This window comes from Lissotriton helveticus, chromosome 8 (genome assembly GCF_964261635.1).
Source record: "Lissotriton helveticus chromosome 8, aLisHel1.1, whole genome shotgun sequence".
Classification (NCBI taxonomy): Eukaryota; Metazoa; Chordata; class Amphibia; order Caudata; family Salamandridae; genus Lissotriton; species Lissotriton helveticus.
The window spans coordinates 148,024,161-148,037,723 of NC_136069.1; the positions used below are offsets into that span (position 1 = coordinate 148,024,161).

Below are 13,563 nucleotides of genomic sequence, written 5' to 3' on the forward strand. Positions count from 1 at the left end.
TATGTCTTTTGATGACATCAGCCCTTGCAACTTTAAGACATCTTCTCAACTATATCAGTTCCATGCATAGAGTGGATTGGTTGACAGTTCATAGGTCTTCGTTTGCCTGCATCAGCAATTCTTTCGATCTTTAAAATCCACTCTTACTGTGGGCTGCAGGAGTATTTTCCTCTTTCAAGGTGCTCTTTATTGGCATGGCTTTATGTGTTTTTTTCATGTGTATCATGTAATTGACTTATTACACCATTGATCAACTTTAGGGCATTTTTGTGGTGCTACACACACAATAAAATGCTATTTGGTTGTACTTTACAAAGGTATGCACACCCAATCCATGTTGCATGTAGTAGTCAACATTGATGAAGTTCAGTCTCCTTGCTGCTAGATGAAATCGTGGTGTTCTTTTCAAAGAACTCTAGGGAGTCTTTGCATTTCACTTGTGATTTGCAGCTTTGCTAAAATTTGCACCAAGAGCCTATAAGTAGGTTCAGGCAGAAAGGACCAGGGCTTTATTTACTCTATGGTACAAATCAGGTCATCATTTGCTCGAATGAAGTCAATAGCATTAATTATGTTCTTCTTTATAGGTTATACTAATCTCAAAATGTACAATTGCTTGATTTTTTAGAGGGGTTAAAAGATATTTACTCAGGCTTTTAATTTACACAGAATGGCTGTATAAATACGAAAACAGTGGGACAGTCCATCTAAAAGGTGGTTCCTCTGACTTAAGGAGATACACATACATCTAGGCTAAACAAAAATAAAACATTTCAGATCACTATCTCTAGAGATAATTACAAAGGAGTATGGCTGTTAGATTGCAGGCTGGTTCTTTTGCAAAGCAGGCACCCAATCTGATCTGTGGGAAAAGCCAGTTTCTTAAAGAGGATATATCACACATCTAGCGATACCTAGACCAATTGTTAGCCAATATCTTAATGTCATTATATACAGAAGACTCTATCTTGTTGGATACTAGTTGCAAACTTGTTTCCTGTCTTCTGAAAGTGCAGTACACGGAGGATATCCATTCCACTAACTATTCAATTGACCTGTCTCCCAATTAAGGATTCTCTAAGTTAAATGTAGTGTATACTTCAGGTGCACAAAGATCAAATATCTTGCCATACTTGCATATCCTATTACTACACATTTTGATAGACACATAAGTTGCAAGCCACACCTCTACAAATCGTTCCTAATATGCCTACAATCTGCAACGGATGTATGACGTTACAACGCATACTTTTACAACGACTACCATTACAACATTTTTTACAACGCAAAAACTTTTACAACGCATACCATTACAACGCAAGACTTTACAACGCAAGTACCTTTACAACGCATACCATTACAACGTAAATATTGGTAAGTATATCATATTTTTTTATTATAAATTATTTTAAATTATTAAAATATAATTAAATTTTATTTAATTTTATATAATTAATTTAATTTAAATATAATTTTAATTTATTTTTACAAATTAACCCTGTACCCCAAAAACCCAAAACTGACCCTGAACCCTAAAAATATTTTTTTTAATTTAAATTAATTTAAATTATAAAAATATAATTAATTTTTATTTAATTACATTTAAATAATTTAATTTAAATATAATTTTATTTTATTTTTACAAATTAACCCTGTACCCCAAAAACCCCAAACTGTCCCTGAACCCTAAAAATACCCCTTTACCCAAAAACCCAAAACTGACCCTGAACCCTAAAAATACCCCTTTACCCAAAAACCCAAAACTGACCCTGAACCCTAAAAATACCCCTTTACCCAAAAACCCCAAAATGACCCTGAACCCTAAAAATACCCCTTTACCCAAAAACTGAAAACTGACCCTGAACCCTAAAAATACCCCTTTACCCAAAAACTAAAAACTGACCCTGAACCCTAAAAATACCCCTTTCCCCAAAAACCCAAAACTGACCCTGAACCCTAAAAATACCCCTTTACCCAAAAACCCCAAAATGACCCTGACCCCTAAAAATACCCCTTTACCCAAAAACTGAAAACTGACCCTGAACCCTAAAAATACCCCTTTACCCAAAAACTAAAAACTGACCCTGAACCCTAAAAATACCCCTTTACCCAAAAACTAAAAACTGACCCTGAACCCTAAAAATACCCCTTTACCCAAAAACTGAAAACTGACCCTGAACCCTAAAAATACCCCTTTACCCAAAAACTGAAAACTGACCCTGAACCCTAAAAATACCCCTTTACCCAAAAACTGAAAACTGACCCTGAACCCTAAAAATACCCCTTTACCCAAAAACTGAAAACTGACCCTAAACCCTAAAAATACCCCTTTACCTGAAAACTGACCCTAAAAATACCCCTTTACCCAAAAACTGAAAACTGACCCTGAACCCTAAAAATACCCCTTTACCCAAAAACTGAAAACTGACCCTGAACCCTAAAAATACCCCTTTACCCAAAAACTGAAAACTGACCCTGAACCCTAAAAATACCCCTTTACCCAAAAACTGAAAACTGACCCTGAACCCTAAAAATACCCCTTTACCCAAAAACTGAAAACTGAACCTAAACCCTAAAAATACCCCTTTACCCAAAAACCCAAACATATAATATTTTAAAAATAATTATATACTTACCAATACTTACGTTGTAATGGTATGCGTTGTAAAGGTACTTGCGTTGTAAAATCCTGCGTTGTAATGGTATGCGTTGTAAAAGTTTTTGCGTTGTAAAAATTTCGTTGTAATGGTAGTTCGTTGTAAAAGTTGCGTTGTAATGGTTGTTTCCCATCTGCAACACATTCCTGTTTCCCACTTGTCCTTTTACAAAGATCTTTAACACACACATTCTAACAGTCTGATCATAGACAAAGAAACTGCAAGGTGCCCATCCGAACATATGCACACAACCTTCAGCTCCTATATCTCCTGGACATGGCACCTAAAAACACGTCTCATCTCTACCCCTCACGCGTCCACATACTGCACATGCAGACGTAGCCTCCAATACAAAAATCCAGAGAGGTTGACCTAAACGAAGACACTTCCCAACAACATTCTGGGCATATAGAAAATGAAACATGCTTATGTTGAAAACTTGACTATTGTTCACCAATTGCAAACCGAGGATAACCAACTTCTAAACTATGCATACTCACAACCCACAAGGCACAGAATCGCCCAAACTGATGATTTCCAGATTCATTTGCCACCTTAATCTGTGTGTGTGTGTTATTTCCTGGCTTCACTCTAAAAATAGAATCTATACATTTGCAAAACTACATATTTGGTGGCTTTTGTCCCATGATTCATAGGAAGCCATTAAAATCAGCAAATCTGCGATAAAGGCTAAAAGCTAAACTGAAGTAAAGAATCCAGCTAAATCCTCATTGGTGGCACTTCTAGGTATCCATTATTTCAATAAGTTCATAGACCAGAGTTCTTAGAGCATTGCCTATGTTGGTGATCTTGAAAAACTATATCAATTAAGATAATATAGGAGAGTCACAAAGACTGCCAAATCACTGTAAAAAAGACAGGGTAAGGACAGATTTGGCGGGAGTATATCCATGTGCACAGAATAAGAGCACAAGTAGAAGAATTGAGTATGAATGAGCAGGAACGCAGAACTTGAAGGTCTTTGCATTAGTGTTCTAGTATGTCATGTATTGCCTTGTTCAACTGAGTATTTTAAACCGTGTGGCATATGTGCACATGTGCCATTTCATAGCATCAATATAGGATGCCAGACTTATCAGAATAAAACAGAGCGGGATGCTGGACACTTTTGATGACATGAGTTTAGGTACCTAAATATTGATTAGCTTCAGAATTCTAAGAGTTAATTTACCTATTACCTTATTCACTAAATTGTCCTATAGTCTGGTCTCTTGAATCATGAGGGTTTATCCTACATGTCCGTTGCAAACCTAAGGAAGGAAACACTCACACAGCAGAAACTTGTTTTATGGAAATGCTTGAATCAATCTCAACCATGAGCAATTACTCAGGGCGGGCCACATTCCTTCATTTTTAGCTCATTTAGCCCTAAACTGAGCATATGCAAATCCCAGGGACCAAACATGTCTGGGATTGCATGTGTCCCTGAGAGGATGTGACCTAGCAGTCTGGACAAGACTGCTCCTTTTGGAATAGGCAAGATTTTGGTTGGTCCCTATCCGGTATTACACATGAACTAAAAAAGCGAGGGAATGAAACCCCATCCAGAGGACCCCGGTTTGAAGGAAAATCATACATATTCATTCATCACTTTTATGCTATCCATGTAACCAACCAACATGGGGCATCCTGCACTTTACGGCTAAAAAGCTTCACTTGAGCTTTCATATAAAGTCCTCCCATCACTTTATAGCATCTTCATGCACTGCTGATAACGGTGATTTCGATATCTTGATTCCTAATGCACATGTTGTCCTAAACTGTTTGGTTACGAGGTTAAAGCTGGACAAACGAATACAGAGTGATTCACATCCTTTCATCATTGGCTAATTACACACCCTGGAGATTTTTACGTAAATCAGCCTTCATGTTGCCTCTGCTTTTTGGCACATACAACAGGGCTCACTCAGGTGCTACTTTCCTAGGTGCAAGGGAAGGGCTCAGGGAGAAAGTGAGGGATATCTTTACTGACATGTCTCCTATTCGCCTCTTTTTAAGCACACGAACGCTGTAAATGTTGAGTAGGATTTGCGATGAAAGGTTGAGAAGTTGGAATTGTTCTAGCACACAGAGTGGTCCAAAGCTTGGTTAGATGCCCGTACTGGAATAAAAGGTGCTCATGTTGGTGCAGAGCTCCAGAGGATCAGACATGAATGGGGGCCATATTGTTAAAAAAATATATATTTGTGACTTTGTACCAGTGTCATACCTTACGCATCCAGAAACGAAGACATTGTCTAAACATCCACAGTGCACTGCAAGCTTTTGGAATTTGTCAACCAAGAAGACGGGGATTATTTCACAGTTGCATAAGAAATTTGATCTCCCTCTGAAAACTGTGATTCTTTCACCATTCCATAAGATAATCAGTTGTCAGTAGATCTCTGAACATTGCCTAAAACTGAAACCAAAACTCACGTTTACCAATTCAGCTGGGATGATCTTGATTTTTAAGCCTGCTTGATATGTTGAATGCTGGTTCAGGGTGCTTTGCTCAGTTTCCAAGGTGCAGTGCCTCTTTGTAAATTGTATTTTAAGAACCTACACAGGAAAGGAGTTGAAACTACTTTCAAGATATATGGATAGGGAGATACAAGATTAATACCTACTCGTCATTTCAACACAGATATAGCTGGACCCCCATTGATAGCAACCAGGACTTTTAGCGGAACCCACTTCCAGGAAGGAAAGGTGTTTAACTGACAAGTACTTTTTATAAAAAAATGTTTTCCAACTTTTTATAATGGCTTACTTTATCCGACATACGGAATTACATTGTTTGCACATCACAGTCTCTATTTGCTCTTTGGAAAGGCACATTATCACTTTAAATATATAAGAACACTTTTTGGACTGCCAAAACTGTACAGCTCCCCAGGAGACAGTGGGCACAAGTATCTAGTTAATAGCACCATTCCATCTTTCGTACTCTGTTATTGAAAAACATGGGATTCATTTCATTCTGCCTCATACAGTCAGATCGTCTGACCTAGCCCTGCTACTGGCTTTGCTTAACCTACTGAGGGATCTTGAGTCAGGCATGAATTCTGCGAGCAATGAGGGTGTCTCGTGGGGTTCCTGCTCCATGCATACTATTTCTGGAAGCGCAGTATCAGGAAAGACGTGCATGGAGGGACTATGCTCAAAGGGGTCATGATCGGATGGTGCATGCTCAGAAGGAGTGTGCTCAGATTTTGCATGTTCCGAAGAAGCATGTTCGGAGGGAGCATGCTCTGAGGGTGAATGCTCAGAAGGGGCATGTACAGACGGTGCCCTGTCTAATGGGGCACGTTCAGAGATGGTATTTACAGACGATGCCCGCTCTGAAAGGGTAAGCTCAGAAGGGGCATGCACAGATGGCAGCCGTTCTGATGGGTCATGTTCAGAGGGAGCATGCACAGAGGGTGCATGTATGGAAGGGGCACCTTCAGAGTGAGAGCGCAAAGAGGAGGCACGGATGGAGGGGGCTGAGTCATATGGAGCGCTCTCTTGGGGTTCCAGGCTGTAAATTTTTACTGTCTCGTGGTTATCATGTTGGCCGTAGGATGGCAAGCTTTCATCAAAGTCTTTGGAGAGGTCTTCCAAGGCTCTTGCGCTGTTCTTCCCTCTATAGCCATGGAAGTGTGGACTAGCAGCCATTCCCACTTCAGCCATAGGATAGAAATGGGATATCACCTTCTCTTCTTCCAATAACTTGTAACCCTTGGATTTAGGGATGGATGAAATGCCAATAGAATGAAGAGGCTTCTCAGAAACCTCTCCCAGCAGGTGATGGGTTGGTTGCTCCACCGTTCTCCTGAATGCCAGGTGAATCTTTTTCCAGCCTAAGTGACTGATCTCCACAACATTTAGGAAGAGGGACACCACAGCCACTGCCAACATGAACATGATAAACACCGTTTTCTCAGTTGGCCGGGATACAAAGCAGTCCACAGTGTTCGGGCATGGCCATCGGCTACATTGATACAGAGGCTGGATCCGAAAACCATATAAAAAGTACTGGCCCACCACAAAGCCCACCTCAAAAAGGGTTTTGAAGATAATATGGCAAATGTAGGTTCTCAGAAGGGTTCCTTCCAGCCGAAATTTCTTGGTGCCTTTGGTGCTGGTTTCTTTGGTGGTCCTAATACTTCCTTGGTCTGGGGCAAGTGGCAAGCGTTCCTCGTTCATCTCCTGCTGTCTGCTCAGCTCGGCTTCTTCCCTCTCTTTCCTCTTCTCCTCCATGCGGACATGGTGCACGGCATGCCCAACGTACACCAGCGAGGGAGTGGAGACGAAGATGATCTGCAGCACCCAGAGCCGTATGTGGGAGAGAGGAAAAGCTTCATCATAGCAGACGTTCTCACAACCGGGCTGCTGAGTGTTGCACACAAAGTCTGACTGCTCATCTCCCCAGACAAACTCAGCAGCTGTCCCCAAAATTAGGATCCGGAAAATGAAAAGCACAGTGAGCCAGACTCTGCCAATCACAGTGGAGTGCTCATTCACCTCCTCCAAAATATTGCCCAAGAAACTCCAATCTCCCATGGTTTAGAGTCTAAGGGGGAGAACAAAGAGATTCAGCATTAGATGAAACACTGGAAAAGCCGCCTGCTTTCTACTGTCAATCATAGATTTTCTCTAACATTCTTTATTCTGAGCTTTCAGAACTACAGTAAACATTCTCAAATAATTAGCAAGCCACCATTGTGCAAGTTCCATCCGAAATCTGGTCGACCATGGCCCATCTCTCTCCCAATATGGTCATAACCCGCAGAATGTAGGGAGGTGGCTCGGATAATGGTTCAGTCTTCGTTTGACTCTCACTCACTTTCCTTTAGGTTGAGCTAGGGACTCATTGGCCTCAGTAACACAATACACCTCACATTGCTCAGATAGTTATAAATTATCATGTCCTATAACATTAAGTTAGATTTCTTTTAAACCCTAGCACTTCTGGAGTAGAAAACCCATATCAGTAAGGCTAACGTGTGCTCTAACACAGACCGCAGAACAACTATCCTAACTCCTTTAGTCAGGAATTAAACCTCTTAAATTATTTCAGAAAGAACCGTGAAATTTATTTATTCAGCTTTTTCCCGTTTCCTTTTTCCAAAATGAATTTTGTTTAATCATTTCCGTCCTAACACCTTGTGTAATCTCCTTATTTGTTAAAGGTTCGTCCAGTTGTCAGGCATTCTTGTTGAGTACATAATGTTACTCATTATCACCGCCCAGGTAAACTATTACATACCTGTGCTACATTTGTAAAATGTGCTCCTGACCTCTGATCTTGGCTGCACTACATAAATGCTTCATATACATTTAAAAACAACTATCATGTACAAAGATGCAAGAACTAGAGATTCACACAATGCAAACGTACATACTATCAGTCTAAACAGAACGCGTTTACAGAGTCATTGGCTCACGTGGGAACATCCTGTTCTACATGACACTTTTATTCCTCAGATATTAACAGGGTCTTTCAGACCACTTTTCTTCCAAAATGCAGCATTCTTGTACTGGCTGTAACTAAAGGCGACTGAGGCATGACAATAAAGCAACAGCAAGGCCACAAGTCGATACAGAGGTGCTATATGATCATACATGTGTAGTGCCTTTTTGGCATGCGTCCTGACTAGGCACTGGAGACAGTGTTATCACAGGCTAGCTTTAACCTCTGTGCTGGAATCAGCTCATCATCAGTCTGCAGCATTTTTCACAACTGACTAATGATGACATCCTGCCCTGGCTTTTGAAACCAGTCAACCACACGGAAGAAATGCGAATCAGCGATAGTTCATGGAATATGATTTTAGAGCATTAGCCATTTTTCATAGTATCACCCCCAACAAATCACATAGGACGACACAGTTCAGAATCAATCTCATTCTTTTACAGCAACTCATAAATATCCAGGGATTTTATTGTTAATAGAAGCCATTTTGGAAGGGAAAGGCTTTCTCGTAATGGTGCAATTCCCTTTAAATTTGTGGTGTTTTTTCAGAATTTTATATTATATTTAGAATGTGACCTACTTGATCCACCATTATGGTCGATAACCAATGAAAACTGCAAACATATTGATTCTCTGCTATTTTATTTTGTCCACCAATATCATCGCTCAACATTGGAACAGAACAGCCGCACCCAACATTCTGTAACAACAAAAAGTTGTCCAACCAGGCAGATAACATTACCGCTCATGGGGAATGCAATGTTGCCCTAATCCCCTTCGATGTTCTTCATTGTTGACTTTTAACACTGCCGCACGGCTAAACACACAACTGCTGCAGTGGAAATCAGTCTACAACACCAGCTATTTTTATAGAAAATTACACTTAAGTCACAATTTTCTTCCAAACTGGTGTTCAGTCCTTCTTTCTCTTATGTTGTACCAAGCTATCCAATAAAAATACTTCACTCTAACTCCCCACCAAACAAACACAAACCACTGTTGCATGTTTGACTGAACAACGAGTTAACACTACAAACCACCAATGTGGGCAACCTGGCAAAAGCAACAACAAGCAAAGGAAAGCACAATAGGCAAATAATAAAAAGTGGGCAACTTGCCACGGTGGAAGCTTCGGTGGAGAAGGTGTCCCCTCGCTTGGCACTCGCAGGCAGAAAGTGAACTTTTGTCTCTCCTCTTCCCTGTGGTACCCAAAGTCCCCACCTCGTCGCACGACTGAGCAGCTGTGATTGGATTGGCTCTGATGGCAGGGTTTAAGCGTCCTGCAATATTTAAGCTCCAGACAGACAGCTTTTATGAAGCGAGCCACAACTGGTGACGTGGAGAACAATAGAGGGGGTGAGGGAGAGAGTGGACAGGGTGATGGGGATGTGCAGAGAGCAAAAGAGAGGGTGGAAACTCGTTGCCCACTCATAGTCTCGGCAATGTTTGGGCCACACATCCAATGTATTTGTTACTTTGCTACTCGTGCTGTTAAGTTTGTTTACCTGTAAAGTTTACTCAAACTGGGCTCAGGAATGATTTAAAGAATTACTAATACTGTCTCATGAAAACCAGTTGACGTGTAGTATTACCAATGTCACTCACTTCATAAAGCATTCTTTTCGATTTGACCTATAGCATGTCAATATCATTTTCTTGCCCCCAATTTTGAGTCTGTAATAATACCCTGCCTGATTCCACTAATCGCGGTACACTAAAGGTTACCGGTTGTGGTAACCCAAAGAGAGAAGTGAAGAGGGTATAATATGCAGAAAAGGTATTTTCGCATCGTTTGCCACATCATGTTTTTTTTTTTATTATTTAGTGAAAAGTTAGCAACCTCAGCTAATGCGCATCATTTCACTTGCAGTGAAGCAGTATTTTTATGCAGCTATACCACTTTTCTTCAAGTTCAAAAATCATGTTAAGTCTATCGAAAACAAATTCCGCATATTTCGCACACTTTTTAAAACCCTTCCAATGAATGATCTTTAAATGCAACACACATGAATCTCATCCATTACCTCACACACTATATTCAGTTTGCCATCATTCTTTATCAACATGATATACCCGAGGCTCTCAATTTACAGACAGGTTTGTACACCTTAAAAGCAAGCATTTGCAAAGTCAGCATGGCTCGCTTTGTCAGTGGTGAGAGAGAGACTCGAATGGCTTTGCCAGTATAGATAACGGTTTTCTATCTTTTCAAGCTTGCCACGCACGTTGCGTCGTCAGGTCACACAAAAGGGTGGCCATCTTGAAAGGGTAGGAAACTATGTTCTATACCAAATACACAGAGAAGCATAAGCCTGTGGCGTCAGCTATGTAAGGATACACCACATCCAGTCAAAAAGCATGGCGAAAGAGTTATGCAGCATGGGCGGGATAAACATAGAATAGAGAGGAAAGCAGAAACTCCAAAGTAAAACTTTGAAATGGACATGAAAGTCATACAATGCAAGAGCTTAAAGTACATATGCGAGTGAGGGATAAGGTGATGCCTGCAGTGGACAGCAAAATATGTTCATAACAAGACTGCAAAAAATATGGGCCCCATTTACTAACGTTTGCGAGGGCGCTCACATAATCAACAAGTCTAGCACAGTGCTAAATGGTACAATGATAAGAAAACATGCTGGGGCAGATTTACAAGAAGGTGCTGCAGCATGGCACCACAAGCCCTTTGGCAACGCCACGCTGCAGCACTTCCAAAGCACAGTGATGTGACATAATTACAATGATATGTCGCGTTCCTGTGCTCTACCCCGTCCTTGCGCACAAACAGCTGCCATGCGCCAGCGCAGGCACCCTTGCACCATGGTGCAAGGATGCCTGCGTCATAAAGAGATTGTTTTTGAGCAGGAAGGGTCGACTTCCTGCACAAAAACAATCACTACAGGCATTTTCCTCTTTCAATGCATGCTGTAGAATGCAGCACGCATTGAAAGAGGAAAGAAATGAGGAGAAATGAAAACATTTTCCTCGTTACGCTACCCCTAGGGTGGCGTAGCATACGGACGCGTTTCCAGGTTTACAAATCCTCGTACATCTGGAAATGTGTCTGGTTCCGTGGGTGTTGCATGGGAACACCCACAGCAACACCCTTGGAACGCCCCTTTAACACATAGTGCTGTGTGTAAAGGGGCCGTATTTACAAGGACAGGAAAAGCCATGCGGTGTAATGCGCTGTCAGTGCGCCACAAAAAGTGACATACTGGAAGTGCAAGAGGCTTGTAAATCTGCCCGCTATCTTTTGACTTGCATTGCGCAAGTGTGCATGCAAAACTTTAGTAAATGTGTGCCTAAGTTTTGAAATGACACATCTCACAGAACAAAGAGTTATGAATATGTACTAACACAGTTCGCCCTTGTAAATGTGGAACTTTCTCCAAGTGGCAGACCTTTCAGCAGTTGTAAGTTTAGTAAAGTTTTGGAAACATGGGAGAACCCAGGGTAAGGTCAGTGGTGTGTATGGCTGCCGAGAATGCCAGAGACTTCCAAAAATTGTAAGCGTGTGAACATTCACAAACGTTTCCAATGACTTTTCCAACATCCAAATACACACCCTTCGTTACTTAAAAAAAGGCTGGAGTAAGAATGTATTTAAATTGGAGTAGTCGCCTGCCTTCCCCATGGTGCAGAGATTGTATTTCTCGACACACCAAAATGATTACCATGTGCATAAAAAGCGTAATGAAAAAATTAGCAAAAGTTAATTTGCCCTATCCCTAAACCATCTGATTTTCCACACGAAGGTTCGAAAGAACAGGTGAACGTCCAGAAATCTGGACTTTTTGCAAAATTCTCTACTTAGTTATTTAAATTTTTATGAAACCTAGCAGTTGCTTCGTGTAGGTGTATTAATTTAGTTTCTGTGAAGTAGAACCTAGGTTTCTGATAGTAGGTAGAGTTCTGTAGTTAACTAACATTTCGTTTTTGATGAAACTGTCTTTTGTAGTCATCAATACTTACAGCAAAAGCACAAACAGGGTGAACTATGAATGTTGTGACTCCACATGTTGTCAACAATGACTGACAACATGATTTAATTTTGTAATATTCTGCTGTCTAACCCCTTCTTTAAATATTTGACCCTGTTTTATCATTGAGCTATTGTCAATAAAATTCTAATAAGTTGTTTTTAATAATACGCTCATTCGCACAGTTTTCAGTCATTACTAAGTGTTGTAAATAACAGCCATTACTATTATCCAATTTATTATAAAAGAGATAAAGAACTCATGTGTGTAGTATTGTTCTTCCTGCTTCCTCATGAAATTGTTTCTTTACACTTTTACAGAGATGTGATAATGTTGGTGGTGATTGACTGATTTTAAAGTTCCATATGGCGAGTGCAACACTTCACAATAAATGTTTTGTAACCTCGACTGACCTGAAAGGTCCATACAATATACTAAACATTAACAAATTCAAGAATAAACTGTAAGAAATAGTAGATCTTGGCCAACCTTTGGGAATAGTGGCCAAAGTCATCATCCCAAAATCAGCATCTGTCAATCTGCAGACGTGATCCCATAATCCGTGTGTGTCAATCTGCAGATTAGGTCACAAAGTCAGCGTCTGCTGATCCACAGACTAGATTCTATAGTCCATGTGTGTCAATCAATCAATCAATCAATCAATCAACTTTATTCAGTTTTAGCATAAAAAAAACATAAATGTTATAAAAACAAAAAGTTTCATAAGTATAATAACACAATTCATCGCAATTAAGTTACAATCCACAATAGTCCATTTGATTTAAAACCTGAAGTACAGAATTGAATACTTGTACCCTTGACCCTCGGTTAAAAAAATGTCAAGGGTTCAAGAGTGGGTACCAAAGCCTTATCTCAAGTGTATGTATTGTGAGAGTGAACATAGACACTGGCCAATGCTAACAATTAATCAAGGCAAGCCCTGGCCTTCATAGCAGATTTCAGGTAACTGAAAACAAAAAAAATACATTCTACATGCAACAGTTGTAAATAAATGAGAGCTGGGCGGTCCTGTGTAAAATTCCTCCTCTTAAAAATCGGGGCAATAAAGGTCTTCCGAGAGATTTCATAAAATGTATAAAATAGTGTAAAATGTAGCCGATCTTGTGGAGAATCACCGTCGCAGCCACAGAGTGCTCACAACTGCCCTCTCCTACACCCCCTTGGTATGGCAAGCACAAAATGAAAAAGGTCCAGGCGAAACCGGGTTAGTAAAAACTGTTCATAAATGCTTAAAAACCCCAAGAGATAAGGCTCAGCTGATGGGGTTGTTTTCAGCATTAGGAAATTGCGGACGCTAGGTTTCCTCAACTCCATCTCTTCCCTCTCAAGTTTCCTTAAGCTACTTAAAGACTCCCTTATTAACTCAATATCCTTTTTGGTTACAGATTCAGGGTTAGTGTACAATTCAGCTCTACCTAACCTTACAAAACTGCTCTTAATG

At 40.4% G+C, this 13,563-nt stretch overlaps 1 protein-coding gene across 1 annotated transcript; it reads right to left on the minus strand.

Moving 5' to 3' along the window:
- Positions 1–5,645: 5,645 nt before the first annotated feature.
- Positions 5,646–7,205, minus strand: GJA8 (gap junction protein alpha 8). The gene has a single exon (XM_078655927.1). It carries the CDS (start codon positions 7,203–7,205, stop codon positions 5,646–5,648), a length of 1,560 nt encoding a protein of 519 aa, XP_078512053.1.
- Between the last annotated feature and the right edge of the window lie 6,358 nt (positions 7,206–13,563).